This window comes from Anopheles funestus, chromosome 3RL, assembly GCF_943734845.2.
Source record: "Anopheles funestus chromosome 3RL, idAnoFuneDA-416_04, whole genome shotgun sequence".
Lineage (NCBI taxonomy): Eukaryota > Metazoa > Arthropoda > Insecta > Diptera > Culicidae > Anopheles > Anopheles funestus.
Genome location: NC_064599.1, coordinates 64,827,673 through 64,846,063, shown reverse-complemented (window position 1 = coordinate 64,846,063; position 18,391 = coordinate 64,827,673). Strand labels below are relative to the sequence as shown.

Below are 18,391 nucleotides of genomic sequence, written 5' to 3'. Positions count from 1 at the left end.
TTACATTCAAAGGTGCATCGTACCTAAGTACCAGCTAAGATCGAATCGTGTGCCGCTCCCATCTAATCGCATGTCGCTACGATCGAATCATATGCCACTATCATTGAATCGTTCGCCATGTCACTGAATCACGTGCCACTACGTTCAAATTTGACAGCTGCTTGTTGTTTGTTGACGTACTTTGGTTCGGTTCACGATTGGTTCGAAATTACATTATTTATACTAAGTAGTTTTAGGTGCGCTTGGAGGAAAGGCAGGAAGAGGGACATACATTTTGACAAGTTTCAGGAAGATTTTCATGGAAACTTATCATTGCTGATTGAAATTGTCAACATTCATTTGTCGATGCAATCAATCTTCTTCTGCGGCGTTCTTCTTTGCTTCGTTTTGGAGAGATTGGAGAGAGATTGTGGTATAGGTGCTCTGTAGTGTGTTTTATTTATAATGTTGTGTACTGTAAATGTGCAGTTTTTGTACTTTAAACGTAAATTATATAAATTAAATTACCTATACTACATGAAAAAAGTGAAGTACTTGGAAACAGCACTACAGCACCGTCCTATGACAGCGCCATCGTCGTATGGCCGCAGCAATGATGGTTGGTATTTTTATTATACGAGGACAGTACGGGCTTCGAACGACGAAAATCTGTTCGCCGCCGGTGTCAGTCAGTGTTCACTAGATACTCATTTTTAAAATAACGTTCAATTCAGTTACCGTACATTGCGCGCGATAAGAATGAACTGGGCCTGGCGGATTCGAACGTTGCCGTTTGTATGGAGGGAAATCCGTGAGGTTTTGAGCGGCGGATTTCAAACGAATGTGTTTGGCAATGGATTTTTTTCAATAAATTTAGCACTTTTAATTTTCAATGAATGAATAACGTTCATGGAAAATTAAAAGTGCTATATTTATAGAAAAAATCAATTGCATTCGTTACAATCCGCAGCTCAAACCCTCAGGGATTTCCCTCCATACAAACGGGAACGTCCGAATGCGCCAGGCACAGTTTATTCTTTCCGCGCGCTCAATTAGTAACTCAATTGAAATTAATTATTTTAAAAATGAGTGTCTAGTGAACACTGACTGACACCGGCGGCGAACAGATTTTCGTCGTTCGAAGCCCGTACTGCCCTCGATTGTGTGTGTATTCACCCATTGCGTGCGTTCCATTATTTTTGTAAATGTTGAACGAATGAAATAAAGAAATTAAAATGAATATCAAAAGCTGTAATTTTGGAATATTCCATAAAAATTTTAAACAAATCAAAATGACAATGCGGAGCCGCCCGGTGGTGTATGTGATAAACGGCGCCCGTGCACACCGCAGCACCGGGGATCAAATCCCATCCGAACTGTCCCCCCGTACCAAGGACTGACTATTCTGCTACGTGATAAAATAAGTTTTAATATGTTCTTAACAAGCAAAAAAAAAAATGACGAGAGAAAAACTAACCTACCACAAACGAAATATTTCATTTTATACTAAATTTGTTATAATAATTATGACCCATTTTATGTCATCCACAAAAGTTTAATATTACTGCTGTAAGTGATGCTTTAAGTGATATCGGTCTTAACCACCATGTATAGGTCTTAGCAAGATTGGATCTCGGTTTTTGGTCTATTCACTACAGGATATTGAAGGATATGTTAATGGAACCCTTTGCAACTAAGAAAAACATAGTTGGTATTTTTTTAGAGAGATTTCTTATCTTTCTTTTTACACCAACTCTTGATTTCTTAATTAAATTCGAGAGCACAACATATCCGATCCCACTAAGACCTATGCACGATGGTCTGATCATCACTTATAGCAGTAACATTAAAGTGCCTATTGCCTAAGTCTTATTTAATAATTCCAATTATTTACAATTAATTAATAATTTAATAGTCCCTAGGGACTGACATGGCAGTTAACGTGTTAAGTTCTTTAATTCACTTGTTCAATATGTACAAAAAATAATGTACATATCTGTAATTTAATCAAGTTACATACATGTATGTAATTCAATTTATATAATTTACGTTTAAAACATAAAAACTACACATTATACATAGAACACTACACAACATTAAATAAATCACACTACAAAACACCACAATCTCTCTTCAATCTCTCCAAAACGAAGCAAAGAAGAACGCCTTTGATGGATTACATCGACAAATGAATGAATGATGACAACTTCAATCAACAATGATAAGTTTCCATGAAAATCTTCCTGAAACTTTCGAACTGTTATGCTCCTGTGCGGAATATCGGAATTGTAGCGGAATATCAAACCAATCCGCCAGCAACATCACAAAGCCGTAGTGTGGAACAAATGAAATTTTTTCGATCCATTTGAAACTTTGTGGTAGTGATATGAAATCTGGAGCGGAACCGTGAACTCCACGTATGAAAAATTTATTCCGACTCTAAATTAATAAAAATCAAAACTAACTCCGACGAGTCCGGTTGACGGTGAGTTCGATCGAGTCCAAGTGAAGTCGGTCCAGATGAGACCGATGGAGTTCGTGAATGGAGTGAAAATGGAAAATGCGAACGAAAGCAGGGAGGATAAGCACTAATGATTGTAAGAGTCGACCCACTAACACCTCCCGGTTACTTCTGGCGGAGTCATTCGGATTCCGACTCCAGCTGGCGGCGGAGTCAGACCAATCCGACTTCGGTGAAATTTATAATTTACCCATCACAACTGACTACTAGGTTGAAACTTTTGAAGGTTTTTGAAAATCTTCGTGGTTCGCTATAAAGTCTGGCACGTTCGCCACGGTTGTCTTTGCATGCGAAAATTGAATAATGGTTTGTAATTTCTATTTAAAACTGTCTGCTTTTTTCTAATGCTCTTCTTCTGTTTTATGAAACATATTACCCCAACCAAAAGAATTGGTGCTGCAATGACCATAATAATGTTCCATAATGTTGCTACGCTCATTTTAATTGGCCATGTACAACTAAGATCAATGTTCTTTGTCAAAATCGCCTCCTGAAAGTCTATCGTGCGCCCATTTATTGTGAGGTTACGCAAACAACCGTTGAAACCTTTTGTTTGTGGCACGTACGTCCAGTTGTACAGTGGCCCAAGCTTTTTCAAATCGATTGCTGTATTGCCCAACTGTACAGGTCCATTAGTAATTAGAATTCCTTTAAAAGCTTTAGATTCGTATTGACTCCTGCTCATAACTAACTTATTTATCACTAAACTCATCTCAACAGAATTAAGCTTAATTACAATATCTAAAGCCAATTCATCGTTCTGTGAGATAACCTGGGGATTCTGAATTAGGACCGTTCCAGTTCCATCGTCTAACAACAACACAAATCTACCGTCAACAATCTCCAATGCAACAAATGGTTGTGTTGTAACACGCGTATTGTAACTCATGGGTCCAATGTACAACACCAAACCGTCTGTCTGTTGAGGTAACATCTCAATGCTAATGTTTGCAATATTGTCACTGATGATAGTTGGATAAAGGGCATACCCGTTGCCATCAAAACTGATGTCTATCATTTCACAATGTGGACCATCGAAACCAATTGGACATATGCACGTATTATCAATATGCGTACCTCCATTGAAACATGTGAACAGTGATGGCGATGTATCTGAAATGCATTCCCCCTGTACGTAGGCAGTTATTCCTATAAACGAAGTTGCATTGGCGTTGATGACGATTGGTTCGGACGATCCATAAACCTTATTTCTGCATGACTGCTCACAAGTGCGGTTTTTCAACTCGCATTCGTCAATGCCTATCATCTCAATCGGAAATCCGACTTCTTCCTCCAATGAGTGTAGATGATAACTTAGTACGCTATTGAGGAGCTCCGAGGTTGAGTAAACACTACCGGTGACGGCAAAGAACACGTCCAGGAATGTACCTTGGGCGAGCTTTCGATTGTTGATCGTGAATATTTCCACATCGTTTGGGCTGGCTTTTAGAATGCTTGCAATGCTGTTCTGAAGTCGATTAAGAGGTGTGTGGAGATGATCCGGTGCTTGAGATACAAATGCATCTGCCGTAACATTGCAGAATCGGATTGATCCGCTCTGGTCTACTGATCTTTTGGAGATCTCCTTCACCAACACTGTTGCCCTAGCTGATACATGGTGTGAAGAAAAGTGGTCCGATTTTTCAGTCACGTTGAACCGAAGATCATACTGACCGTACGATATACCTTTCAACATTGTTATCATACCGGTGCCATTGTCCAGTTTGAAAAACTTCAAAGTTTCTTCACTTGTCGCCTTATCCCAAACAAATGTCTTGTCAGACAAATCCCAATCATCTGAATCGTTGACATATACACGGCCTATATTCATATCAGATAACTTTCCGTTGTATTTGTGGACGACTATGTGGCTCTCAGCTTGTTTCATTTTGTTATCATTCTCGTCACCAATCACTACCTGTAGTACGCTAATTGCGCTCATCGGCTCAATACCTGAATCCATAATCTTGATGGGAACTTGGTACTCTTTCTGGTCTTCGCGGTCAAACTGAGTTAATGCATGCAACTCGTCTCCTACTACTTGAAATCGTAGCTTGATTTCCAAAGGAGCTTCTGGATCGATGCTGTATACATATGGTGCGCCATTTTGCTGTTCATCCGCATCTTCTGATGTTAGCTTGGTAATCATACCCGGAGGACGATTCTCGCTCCATACAACAGGCTTCGGGGTTGTTAAATACGGAGCGTTGTCATTAATATCCTGCAAAGTGATGTTCAGTGTTGCCGTAGTATTTTTTCCTTTACCATTTTCATCCGTTGCAGTTATAGAGATCTGCCATAGTTTAGAACCATAGGGAGGATCACGATCAAGTGGCTTCAATAACCGAAGGCATCCATTGTCATCGATTGTCAGCAGATCTTCATATTCTTTCGTAAATGTATATCTTATTCCTTGAGGAATTTCAAGATTCTCAATATCAGGATCGTAAGCTATCCAATTCGCGATACAACCAGGAGGGACGGTTTCTTCTGGGATTGTGACATTCAAGTTCATAAATCTCGGTGCGTTATCGTTTACATTTCCAATCCTGATCCGTACGGTCAGAGTATTGTAGAAGTGAACGTCATACGCCTTGACGATTAATTTATATTCCGGAATTGTTTCGTAGTCTAACAAGTGATTGTTTACCGAAATCAATCCTGTATTCTCGTCGATTTTAAACACGTTTGCCACGTTATTCTTGACAATGCTATACTTTATACGCGAATTTAGTTGTTGGCTGTTAGCCGTGACTTTAACCACTCGTGTGTCAATGGTGGCGTCTTCTGGTAGATTGTTCACGAAATACATATTTCCCATAAACTGTGGTTTGCAGTCGTTCCGATGCATAATTCGTATCAATAACCGTTGTGCCTGTGTATTGGGTCCCCCGGTGTTAAATAACACAGACGGTGAGCTATCCTCAGCAATTACTGTCACCATGTAAGCATCATTTGCCTTATGATCGAATTCCACCATCGTCGTGATAATGCCTTTTTCACTATCGATTTGGAAAAACTGTTCATCGCTACTCCTTAGTCGATAGGATATAACGTTGTTGGGCGCCGTGCCATCACGATCCAGTGCATGTACTTGCATTACAAAGGTTCCAGGCTGCTGGTGTTCTAGGACTGTTCCTTTTGTTTCTCCTATAAACTCCGGGATGTTGTCGTTTTCATCCATGATCTTGATCTTTAAAAATATCTCTGCATTTAGTCCAAGATAGTTTGTCGCTAGTACTGTGAGCATATATTGTGTAGCTATTTCATAATCAAGTCTTCTGCCAAGTTTGATGTATGCCGTGTTGTTGATTTGTTCCAATAGAAATGTCTGCTTATAATTTCCATAAGATATCCGATATTTTACTCTACTTTCAACATTAACGTTTGAAACTGCTTCAAATTCCGCTAGAATCTTGTTGAAATCCTGAAACGTTTCATTCAATATCACGGGTGTCAATGGCATCTTGATGAAGTACGGCGCTCTATTTGTAGAGTCAACTACGTGAACTACTACTTTAACTTCTGTTTGCCGCTTGTTGTTTTCCTCTAAGCCTTCGCCACGTGCCCGCACATAAAACGTGTAAAACTGTCCTGGATCGCGATCGATAGACTTAGCTAAAATGAGCAAGCCGTTGTTCTCATCAATCTCGAAGTAGCTGCTATCGTCGTTTTCCTGTACAATCTCATACTGAATGCTGTTGTTGCCACCTTCATCGATATATGTGGCTGTGATGGTAATCACGGACTGATTCTGCTTCATATCTTTCGTCACGGTGACTTCATAGATGTTTTCATCGAATATCGGTGGATTATCGTTGATGTCCAGAATTGTTACCTTGACTATGCAATCGTCATATAGACTAGGAAACACACTGTCAGTCGCTCGTACCGTAATGTACATTTCCTGGTCTCGGATAAGGGCATCCCGATCAAAAACAAATGCCGAAACGATCTGACCAGTCGTTTTGTCAATGCTGAAAAACTCCTGGTCACCTGGCGTGGTTACAATGCTGTATTGTATAGTTTGCGATTGTTCGGGAACATAAGCGTTTACACGTAGAACAAGTGTACCCTTTAGCTGTTCTTTTTTCAACGTTGGTTTATAATTTGTACAATCTTGGAATCTTGGTTTGTTTGTATTTACAGTATTATTACCTGTACTGGCACAAGATGCACTGCTACAGTTGGAGAAACCCAACAACATCGTGATGACCAAAATTAAGCAGTGCAATTGGTTTGCCATAGTGAAATCTGCTATACGGCGGGAATAAATTGCGAACAACGTGTCGTCCGCTTTTTATGAATGAGCTTTTGTGGTCATGAATTCTTCAAATTGTTGTATTGTAGCACGAGCTTAATTCTGTAATAAAATTAAAATAGCAATAAGTCATTGTAATAAGCATCAACTAAAAAATAATCAATTATTTTAAACTAAGCTTCAGTATAAAATATTCATTTCTCAAAATTAGGCTACATCACAGGATTGAAGTAGATGGTCTGATTTACTCAAAGAGATCTAATGTTGTGTGACTAGAACTGAGATTCCTCTTGAAGTTCTTACGTTTCTTAACAATATGGAAAATATTATAATTACCAACCCGGTTAGGTCTGATGAAGTACCCTACGATGTCAACCTTCTTCGCTCCGTCAAATGTTAGGGTAAAGCCTTCAGCATGAACACGAATGTGGTCAACTGATTATTCCTGTAATGACGATGCAAAGTCCAATGATAACATTATCACATTGTATTTACGCATACCTGTTAAAGCTACAGTAGAAGAAATATATCATATTCCGCCTACATTCACCACCAATTCAGTAAAAATGGTTATGTCTTCTTCCTTTTAGAAACAAATATTTAATTCATCCTTGCACGGATATTGTATAAGTATTTATCCATTTCGTTGCATATCCTTTCGAACAAATCAGTGTTATCAATTTTTATTTCGATGGATTACATGGACAACACCCTAAATACACTATTTGGGAATATGATAAAGCTTGTATACATAACTCTAAATTATAATGGTATTGGTATAATGCAGACATGTCAAACATACGGCCCGCGAGATCTTTGAATCTGGCCCGCGAAGGAAGAACGAGAGCATCGATTAATATCTGGTTTGGGTGAGGTTTAGCTTGGAAAATTGAAAATATATTTGTATATGTTGTGTATGCACTCTTTAAAACTTAAGTAACACGCTCTTGAATCTTCTTGAAGTCCAAAAAACTGTAGAATTTTATTTCCTTCCGATTTCTCTCTCCCCTTTTGACTTGTCTTGGCCCGCAAGATAATTTTTGGGCTAAAGTCCGTAACAAGAAGCCCACCCACTCACGGTCACTCATCAGCGTGTCAATTTTTCGTACAGGGTGGTTCGGAGACTATGCAATGTGGCCTGAATTTGTTTTTTTTTACAATTACGATTAAATTGTAAGCAGGTTTTCGCATAGTGAAAAGTGATTTATTCATCGAGGAACCAAGTTCCATACCCTGTTTGTGAAACCGTAAAATTTTCCTCATTTTTAGCCCAACTTTGCCCCATAACTCAGGCGGTATACAACGAATCGCCAATCTTTCTTCTAATACGGCTAGATGGCACTTGTGCCTACATTTCGTCGATGCACCACTAATCGCTACCATGTCTGTGGCCGGAGCTATTCGCGAAAGCAACTGTTGCACTTTTCTGGGTATTTGGTGCAATTTTCCTCATTTTTGGCCCAACTTTGCCCCATAACTCAGGCGGTATACAACGAATCGCCAATCTTTCTTCTAATATGGCTAGATGGCACTTGTGCCTACATTTCGTCGATGCACCACTAATCGCTACCATGTCTGTGGCCGGAGCTATTCGCGAAAGCAACTGTTGCACTTTTCTGGGTATTTGGTGCAATTTTCCTCATTTTTGGCCCAACTTTGCCCCATAACTTGGGCGGTATCCAACGGATCGCCAATCTTTGACCTGTGGTCGATAGATGGCACCAATTGCTACATTTTCTTCTTGGACGGCCATGCCCTCAGGTGTCTGTGTCTCGAAACATAATTAAAAAAACACGAAACCGATTGCGAACCACCCTGCACTAATAAAAGTCACTCATATGAGTGCCCGTGAGTGGGGGGGGTCTTGTTTTGGCTAAAGTCTGAAACACGACCCCCCCCACTCACGGGCACTCATTTGAGTGACTTTCTTTCGTGCAGGGTGGTTCGAAATCGGTTGCGTGTTTTTTAATTATGTTTCGAGACACAGACACCTGAGGGCATGGCCGTCGAAGAAGAAAATGTAGCAATTGGTGTCATCTATCGACCACAGGTCAAAGATTGGCGATCCGTTGGAGCTTTCGCGAATAGCTCCGGCCACAGACATGGTAGCGATTAGTGGTGCATGGACGAAATGTAGCCACAAGTGCCATCTAGCCATGGCCAGAAGAAAGTTTGGCGATATCTTGGATACCGGCGGAGCTATGGGGCAAATACGGGCCAAAAATGAGGAAAATTTTATGGTTTCACAAACAGCGTATGGAACTTGGTTCCTCGATGAATAAATCACTTTTCACTATGCGAAAACCTCCTTACAATTTAATGGTAATTGCAAAAAAAATCAAATTCAGGCCACATTGCATAGTCTCCGAACCACCCTGTACGAAAAATTGACACGCAGATGAGTGACCGTGAGTGGGGGGGGGTCGTGTTTCAGACTTTAGCCCTTGTTTTACTTTAGCCCAAAAGGCTAAAGTCTGAAATAAGGACCCCCCTTTCACGGTCACTCATCTGCGTGTAAATTTTTCGTACAGGGTGGTTCGGAGGCTATGCAATGTGGCCTAAATTTGATTTTTTTATAATTACAAATAAATTATAGCGGGGTTTTCGCGTCGCGAAAAGTAATTTATTCATCGAGGAACCAAGTTCCATACCCTGTTTGTGAAACCGTAAAAGTTTCCTAATTTTTGGCTCAACTTTGCCCCATAACTCAGGCGGTATACAACGAATCGCCAATCTTTCTTCTGGCCATGGCTAGATGGCACTTGTGCCTACATTTCGTCCATGCACCACTAATCGCTACCATATATCTGGCCAAAGCTTCGCGGAAGCATCTATCTTATCAATTTCTGTTGCGATAACATGGTTTCAAAGTTCATACCAAATATAAATTTAATTTGGCTAAGTCCGCTGGAGTAATATTCAGTTTTGCTTTCAATTGATGAAACATTATACCACTTTGTTAGATTTTCTTCTCCACTTCTTTTGAACAAAACACTAAGTCTTACAAAGTAAATTTCGATCACACAATATTCATCTCTCTCTTGGTTTAACAACCAGTAAGGTCACGTCATTTCTTCTTACTAAACTTATTTTTATCACGTAACCGGATATTATTACACTATTTACACTACACATATTACATATTACACTATTTACACTACCTGCAGTGATGGCGTTGATGCGTCCGCCAGAATGGCCTGGATAATGCTTTGGCAGACCACGTCGCTCGATCGTGAGCGGTTTGAACGACTCCTGCACAAACACAATAGCGGAAGCGGTTATAGCGCCTGATAACTAAGTAAGTAATCCACGAACACTCTTTTCTCTGTAAGAATCGATTGAACACTGGAACAGACATGTGCAAGTAACTATGCTCAACTGCGTATTCCTTATTTCAAAAATGCTTATTTATCAGATTTTCACACAATCAATCAATTCGCCCCACCGGCTAAAGTCTGAAACAAGACCTCCTCCCCCCCCCCCCCCACTCACGGGCACTCATTTGAGTGACTTTTTTTACTGCAGGGTGGTTCGCAATCGGTTTCGTGTTTTTTTAATTATGTTTCGAGACACAGACACCTGAGGGCTAAAGTCTGAAACACGACCCCCCCCCCCCACTCACGGGCACTCATTTGAGTGACTTTTATTCGTGCAGGGTGGTTCGCAATCGGTTTCGTGTTTTTTTAATTATGTTCCGAGACACAGACACCTGAGGGTATGGCCGTCGAAGAAGAAAATGTAGCAATTGGTGCCATCTATCGACCACAGGTCAAAGATTGGCGATCCGTTGGAGCTTTCGCGAATAGCTCCGGCCACAGACATGGTAGCGATTAGTGGTGCATGGACGAAATGTAGGCACAAGTGCCATCTAGCCATGGCCAGAAGAAAGTTTGGCGATATCTTGGATACCGGCGGAGCTATGGGCCAAAGTTGGGCCAAAAATGAGGAAAATTTTACGGTTTCACAAACAGCGTATGGAACTTGGTTCCTCGATGAATAAATCACTTTTCACTATGCGAAAACCTCCTTACAATTTAATAGTAATTGTAAAAAAAAAATCAAATTCAGGCCACATTGCATAGTCTTCGAACCACCCTGTACGAAAAATTGACACGCAGATGAGTGACCGTGAGTGGGGGGGGGGTCGTGTTTCAGACTTTAGCCGAGGGGTCCTTATTTCAGACTAGCCCTATTTATTTCCTCAGAACGAAAACCCTGCCACACGTTCCAACAAAATTGTAGAATTGAACCACTGTGGCAGCGTGTTTCTGCCACTGTGCAAAAAATAAACATTCGGTATTGCTTTCGATTATCCGGGTCTACGTCAAAACCAAAGCTGTCAAACGATGGTTTTGTTTACAACAATCATCTGTTTCGTTCATAACATCATCACAAACTCGTAAGCGATTTCTCCTACAATTTACCACGTATATTTTCAATAAAACGGTAAATTTAATCTTTTTAGAAACAGTGCTACCATTTAAAGAAAAAGAATAACAAATTCCTCTGGTACAGTGTATAGGATGTTGCTCTTTCGTTCCATATCTTGGCACAAAGATACAGATCAACTGCAGCTCATATTATCGAAAGAGGTATATTAAGAACGCAGCTTTTCACACCAAAGTTATTAATTTTAGAACTTTTGCATCCCTTTAGTAATGGTACCAAGCTACCTTTTCGAACAGACACAGCAAAACTACTGGCAAATAAGATGTCTATTGCGTGTGACGTGATGTGTTGACGCTAAACATTTTTACACATCACTGCCACCTAGCACTGTTCGAAGCAAAAGTCAGTTAGATTACTTGAGCCATGTTGACTACAAAACAAGTATAAATAATCCATTCATTGCTTCCAAATACTTTAGCGCAAGTACATTACATCATAACTGAATCTTTCACATAACTTCCTCAAGGCTTAATAATGCAAGTAAGTATTATGTGTTAGTTGCTTTGAGAAGGTGCTTATGAGCAAATCATAAAACCAACCACTTCATGTTTTTCACAGTCTAACGACGAAACTAGCGTACCGGTAACAGAACTTACATCGATGTGCCAAACGAAACAGGAAGTAGATCAAACCAAAGATGTACATTATCCGGGCGAACCTTTTGTTTTCCCCCCTTTTTCGTATCACGATACGCGCAATCCAGACCGTAATGTAACGAAAACCGTACCCAGCGGTACGTATAGTAGCGTTTGTCATCGTGGCACACGTAACCACCGTGGCAATAATGTTCACTTTTCTATGGGAGTTTACGAAAATGAGGTTGGTGTGCTGCAAGAAACTATAGTATATAATAAAGCACAATGAGGTATCTGATTCATGTGGTATATTTTACAGACGTCGCCTAAAGCTCACTGCTACACACCGTACGGGCGAATGCGCCCCTACTTTGTACCGCATCGAACACGCACGAAGAGCGAAAGTTCTGACCCATCGAATTTGCAGCAATCGGTGCAAGAAACAGCAGCCAGCTCGGGCAGCACTAATTCAGCCACCTCTACCATCGTGTCTAGTGTGGGTGTGTCATCCATTTTGATGGAAACCTGCGAACCTACAGCGGCAATGATGGATGTATCGATAAATGCACCAGGAAACAGTGCCGTTAGGCATAGGAATCCAGTAGTGGTGTTAAAAAAATCACGCTCGCTCGAGAATGTACGCGTGGACAACTCGCTCGAGGGTTCACAGCATTCGCACGAGATGGAGTTCGTGTCTAGTCGCATACAGAAGCTAATGGTACAGGAGTAGATACCGAATGTAAAGTTACCAACGCTAATATTGTGCAAAAGCATCAAATTCACCCAGATATACATAGCAATTCATGAAACTGAAACCAGTAAAAACCGTACAGTCATGACGTAAAAAGCTGGTGATATTTTTACCGGAGATCTTGACTTTTTTAAAACAGACGAGGTAAAGGATTCATTTTTGAGTTTTGATTTTTTTTTTTGCACTTATAATAATGATAAGGCTGTTTTTAAAACTGTGTTCCCAATATACTTTAAATACATTTTTCCACATAACGGAGATCGGTCAGAGTCTACTACACTACTCTTGTTTAAGCCGAAAAGATTATAGTATTTCACATGACACGCCTTTCCTACCTTAAGTACCTGAAGCAGCAAAGGGAATGTAACCATAAGCATACGATTACGCTGATCTGCTGCAAAACGATCGCGATTTCCTTGCGCACGGTTTATTTATTTTGATGTGCTATTGGCAGTTCAACGAAGTAAGATCACGCGACATAACAAACCCATTCACTCGATCGATCGTGTCTGTGTCGCCTTATCGCAACCGGAATCTCGTGCGAAATAACAAAACCGCCACCCTAAAACCAGCAGCAGCAGTGTTTTAACCTTTCCGTCTTGGCGTGTTGTGTGGTAGTAATGCAGTGCAGATACTAGCGAGGCAGTGCGGACGCATCCTACTCACAATCAATGATGTTCGGCAAAGAATTGAACATGTTTCGTATTTCGGTGCACGTATTTCCAACTCTCGTAATTTATTTCACCGTCATGATCGTGGAAGGTGAGTTTATTACTTGATCTATTGCATTAAAAGCTTTAAATATCTTCCCTTGAACACAGGTATGTGCCTCATGGCTAGCTGTCCAGTACCCACCAAACACTACACGACACTCGGTTGTGAACCAAGCGACGAACTCAACCTCCAAGGATGCCCTCGTTGGTAAGAATATTTCTTTCAATAAAAGCACAACAATGGTCCCAAAATCACTTCCACTACCCTTTCAGGTTCAACTGTTCGATGCTGGAGCAACGCGCTAGTGATAAGTGTTATCTGTACGGGAAAGCGTACGAACTGCATGCTCACGTACCGGACGAGAAGGTGAAATCGTCCTGTTTGGCACTGTGTACATGTCTCATGTTGGTAGCCCCAAGACACAGAAACTGCACTCACAATACGGATTATTTTCACAACCCAACTTCTCATACTCATTCAGGAATTTGCGACGAGGAGTAGCTGAATTCCACTGCGCTCACATCGATTGCCCGGAATTCTTATCACCGCATCGGGCCGGTTGTGTACGCCAGTACCGCACCAATGATTGCTGCGCGTCGAGACAAGCGTGCGGTGAAAAACGGACCAACCTGCCACAGTGTACGGTTGGCAGCGTAAAGTACTACGAAGGGGAACGTATGCAATTTGCGCACGATCCTTGCCTGACGTGCATCTGCACACAGCACTTCAACGAGAGTGATCCTCTTGCGCATGCAAAGTGCTACACGAACGAGTGTGCATTTGAATTAATATCACCCTCGGTGTTGGCGAACGGTAGTGCACCGGTTTACTACGGAAATCGTTGCTGTCCTTGGGAGTGGAGATCGCGTAAGTATACACAATTACCGTTTCGGGAGACAGTTGCCAAATGAGTTAACTAACTTTTAAAGCATTGTTTTAATTAAAGCAAAATCTAAGGATCGTATCAACGGAGTAAAAGCTGTAATATCCAGCGATTCGGAAGAGGCATCGATCGAACACAGGTGCACCTATGGTAACTTAACATTGCGCATTGGTGAATATTTAGTTCCCGATGTTACGGCGGTCGGTATTTACGAATGTTTTTGTGCCATACCGCCAATGGTTCATTGTATCTTAACGGCTGCGTAACGTACCGTGTGTGTGTGTGTTGCTTCATGTTGAACGTGATATTACACCACAAACATAAATCAGTCTAGAGTCCTAACTTTACACATAGTAATATAGGTGTAATTTCATACAATGCAGTAATATTAATTAAACATTTTTGTTTTATGTTAACCATTGTTTAATCATTGTTTTCGGAGTAAAGAAATATCTCAGCCCAGCATACAGTGCATCAGTGGTGGGACCTGGCAGCTACAGGACATTTTCTGACCATCCTCTTTTCTCTGCTGTATGTCCAACGAATCGCCCACATCGAGTGTAAGACTGCCGTACTTGCATTGCAGATTAGGGTCCGTTGCCGGCTTGCCGCTACCCTTCACAACACTGTCCGTTTCTTTAGCTGAAGGTTAACCAAAGTGTTCGTTAGTTTTTACTCTGCTCCCTCTTAAGTAGAATCTTCCTTAATGTACTTACGCGTACGCCACTCCCAGGGACAGCACACATCTTCCTTATACACGGGAATGCCTCCTCCATAAACCTGCTTCTCACTGAACAGCTCGAACCCACAGATCGTATCGAAACAGTTCGGATCCGTATCGGTGGCGTTCGGGTTAAAACCGGCAGAGCAAATACAGCTACGGCACTTGTTATCCTTGAACCGCATACGTTGACCTTCCCGGTAGATTTCACTTTCCAGCTCACACGTCGCCAATTTGTCTCGATCCTGGCCGCAAACCGACCCAGACGAACAGCAGCTTTGAGCCTTATACTGCCGCAGACAGTTGTCGTAATCGAATCGATGGAAAAACTCCGCACAGTCTACATGCACGCAGCGGAATTTTGCAATCGGATTAGCCCTGCGAAAGTGTACGCCAATGCAAGTTAGATTAGAAGAAAACACGACGATCCCTATTAAGGTGACTTACGATCGGCAGTAGCACGCTGCGGAACAAAATTGCGAAACCTCCGCGTCCGGTAAGGTCTGATCGATGGCGTACGTTTTTCCGTTGAAGTAACATTTGCTATTATCGTGGGCCGTTATCGATGGGCAATCGTATCTCTCCGGACATCCATCAGGGCGACTGCCAACGGGTGTACATTTCATTGTTTTATAGTGCACCAACGGCACATCGCATCCAAACACTGTCAGCACTGTTCAAAATGCGGTAAAAATCGTAAGTGAAGACATGGCTAGTAAAGCCATTTCCTTCCGGTCACTTACCGCTGCATAGCGTTACGGTGAAAATGATTACCAAGCGCATCTCGAACTCGCACTCAACCACACTATACGAATGAAGAACAGCTACTGATTATGCCGTTCGCAGTCGAATCGATCGTGTACTTTGCAGTTTCAACCCGTTTCAACTGCAGCTTGGTTCGAAGATGAGACCCGATGATCTCATCGCACCGATCGTATGGTACAACAAATGGGTGCGTTTTTTTGTTTTGGTGGACTTCTTTAAACAAAAAGAATACAGCTACGCAAACGTTTACCTTTAAAAAGGGAAACAACAAGTTCTTTTGAATTTTTCTACCGGGAAAACCTGTTTTGCTAATGGAACAAAACACCGATAAACAGATCAATGAATGGTCGGCTTGGGTTAGATATTCGTCTCACGTACACGCCAGGTATTGAGTTCGATTTTTGCTAAATTATGTAGAATGTTATTTTTACTAAAGAGACGATGGACTTCTGTATAACGCAGATAGGAAACTCCCACACGGTTGTTCCTTTTCCTCGGAAATGGAATCTGTGTGTTTTTAAATAAGTTGTTATCAGCTGGATGGAAAGGGGTTCATTATAGGAATATTATTCTACTTATTCAAAGAAGCATTAAAAGGCTATGATAACGAAACAATTTTTGTAACAAATTATTTTCCTTATTTTAATGTGAATTAAGTTTTTTTTTGAATTTGTTCGGATTCAAAAGCATTATGCTTATAATAACATAATTTTAATAGTTTTCTAGTAGCTTTATTTGCGCACCACCTCTTTATGTGGCGGTTAAGTAACGTTTCCTTTGCTTCTCACATGGTTTAAATAATAATCGTACAGAAAAAAGAACTTATGCTAATGTGGGGCTGTTGTTCAGGCTTTTGTTCAACAATCTGCACGCTGAATGCAGTGCGCCAACGGTGGTACCGTGCACTTGCAATCGACACACTTATTATCGCTGGTAATTCCATCTCCCTTGTTGAGCGTTAGCTTACCGAACTTACACTGCATGTACGGTTCCTGCTCATCGTTTTGTTCCGTACGCCCGTCGATGATCACCTCATCACTGTCGGTCGCTACAAAGAAGGAAAAAAAAATAACGCGGCCGTTTGCGGGTATGAAATTGTTGCCCCCAAAAAAATATAGTGATGTAACGCTACGTTACTTACGGCACTTCCACGAGATCGGACAGCATCGATGATTTCCAAAGTAGATCGGTATGCAACCCATCGCGATCCGACTGCCAGCGTGCAGTTCCAGTCCGCACTGCGTCTCGTAACAGTGTGGATTGTCCACGAACGTGCTGTTGTCGAAGCCCGGCTTACAGAGGCAAGATTTGCACGGTTCATCTAACGGGTACATCCGCTGACCCTCGTAATATAGTTTATCATCCACATAGCACTGTGTGAGCTTTTCCAGCTTTTCCTTTCCACAGACGGTTTTCTCTGCACAGCATCCATACTGCGTGTACTGGTGAATGCAATCGTCTGCGCCGGAATCCAGAAACTCGGGACAATCAATACTTGCACACTGGAATGATGCTGGTACGGTGTTGCTGCAAATTAGAAACCAAAAAAAACCCGATGTAAAAACATTTCCCTAAAAGCTCACCTATCGGACTTACTTCGAGCAGAAACAGGCAGGGGAACACGAATTCATTTCCTGATCGGCCGGTGACAGCTTGCCACCTGCTGGATAAATTTGCCCATTGAAGTAACATTTGTTTCCGTCGCGATCCGTCAACTCCGGGCATTCGTACCTGGGTGGAAGAATGATTGCTACGCTAAGCTAAGGCCGTTTAACTCCGGAACTTCAAGACTCAGGACTTACCTTTTCGGGCAACATTGACCTTCCTCGACGATGGGTTTACAACCAAGTTCGCTGTAGTGTTTTGGCGGTGCTGGACATGGTTCATCGCACGCTCCTGCAATACAAAATGGAATAGGTAAGTGACATTGTGACAATGAAAGATTTCGATAAACGAATTCCGGTATCTTTGGATGCATTAGTTTCACGTTTTCTTCTCTATCTTCAGCACGATCAATCGGTTAAACAAATGTCCAGCGAAATTTTGTAATCAACACGTGAGATGATCTACACGCCAATAGTTAACTGATTGTACATCAAAATATGTAAATCCATCCAGCGATAGGAACACCGAGGACGGATCGTCTCAATGACAAACCAAGTCAACGGCGTTTAACGACAGGGAGTTATGTTTTGTTTGCGGCTATACAAGCTTCGGTATGTCCCCACCGAAATGCATCGGAGCATAGCAAAACCTGTTCTCCGATAGCAGACGGCTGAAGCAGTGGAATTGTATTAAACATCGAGGTTTAACGGGCATACAATTTTCTCTATCATTTTAGACGATTTATTATGAACCACACTATAGAACCGAACTGATCTGTTTTCACATTAGTAATTACCATAGCACGTAGCTGCGAACGCCACCACTAGCAAACCACTGGCAATTCCGTTCCACATTTTGTACGGGAGAAAACTATTCACTTCCTGGTGATAGAAATTACGCGACGTACGACACACGTTTGTACTGAACTGAACTAATTGATCGATGGTTACGGCACTGGTTCAAAAAAACAGCGGGCACCCTTTTACGCTTTCTGCTGGCTGCGTACTGAATGCGTTTTGGCGGCTCACGGAAACTTTTATACACCACCCCAAAATTGTTGCTCGTGCCTGTGACGCCGGGTTCTCTTGTAGCAGCGAGAGAAATGGCCATCAACTTCGTGCAAGTGCTCGTAACGGGGTGGGGACACACACGTCGTCGAAAGAGTTT

General features: G+C 41.7%; 5 protein-coding genes across 14 annotated transcripts in view; 2 read left to right on the top strand and 3 right to left on the bottom strand.

Annotated features, from left to right (window-relative positions):
• LOC125769092 (probable lysine-specific demethylase 4B) overlaps positions 1-18,391 on the top strand; it is a 217,126-nt gene that overhangs the window by 190,295 nt on the left and 8,440 nt on the right. For 5 of the 9 annotated variants that reach the window (XM_049437552.1, XM_049437544.1, XM_049437548.1 and 2 more), the window contains one exon: positions 9,929-10,059. The exons of 3 other annotated variants lie outside the window; for them this stretch is intronic. The gene's annotated coding sequence lies outside the window, so the exon portion shown is untranslated. Of the gene's footprint in view, positions 1-9,928; positions 10,060-17,469; positions 17,537-18,391 lie in introns of those variants that run through there. One more of the 9 variants, XM_049437553.1, reaches the window with a different exon arrangement.
• Positions 1,436-10,022, bottom strand: LOC125769090 (DE-cadherin-like). 2 transcript variants are annotated; one of them, XM_049437540.1, is made up of 3 exons: positions 9,923-10,022; positions 7,102-7,206; positions 1,436-6,863 (listed from the first exon to the last, which is right to left on the bottom strand). In XM_049437540.1, exon 3 carries the CDS (start codon positions 6,744-6,746, stop codon positions 2,751-2,753), a length of 3,996 nt encoding a protein of 1,331 aa, XP_049293497.1. In that variant the 5' UTR covers positions 6,747-6,863; positions 7,102-7,206; positions 9,923-10,022; the 3' UTR covers positions 1,436-2,750. The 2 variants fall into 2 exon arrangements, with proteins under 2 accessions (XP_049293497.1, XP_049293495.1); XM_049437538.1 differs by having other exon boundaries at positions 1,436-7,206.
• On the top strand, positions 12,724-14,549 carry LOC125769113 (uncharacterized). Its single transcript, XM_049437587.1, has 5 exons — positions 12,724-13,298; positions 13,358-13,457; positions 13,523-13,654; positions 13,732-14,117; positions 14,197-14,549. The coding sequence occupies exons 1-5, from the start codon at positions 13,208-13,210 to the stop codon at positions 14,397-14,399; spliced, it is 912 nt and encodes a 303-aa protein (XP_049293544.1). The 5' UTR covers positions 12,724-13,207; the 3' UTR covers positions 14,400-14,549.
• Positions 14,477-15,725, bottom strand: LOC125769115 (uncharacterized). The gene is made up of 4 exons (XM_049437589.1): positions 15,598-15,725; positions 15,302-15,527; positions 14,850-15,232; positions 14,477-14,775 (listed from the first exon to the last, which is right to left on the bottom strand). Exons 1-4 carry the CDS (start codon positions 15,635-15,637, stop codon positions 14,588-14,590), a joined length of 837 nt encoding a protein of 278 aa, XP_049293546.1. The 5' UTR covers positions 15,638-15,725; the 3' UTR covers positions 14,477-14,587.
• On the bottom strand, positions 16,329-18,219 carry LOC125769114 (kielin/chordin-like protein). The gene is made up of 5 exons (XM_049437588.1): positions 18,021-18,219; positions 17,422-17,515; positions 17,216-17,350; positions 16,761-17,146; positions 16,329-16,667 (listed from the first exon to the last, which is right to left on the bottom strand). The coding sequence occupies exons 1-5, from the start codon at positions 18,076-18,078 to the stop codon at positions 16,477-16,479; spliced, it is 864 nt and encodes a 287-aa protein (XP_049293545.1). The 5' UTR covers positions 18,079-18,219; the 3' UTR covers positions 16,329-16,476.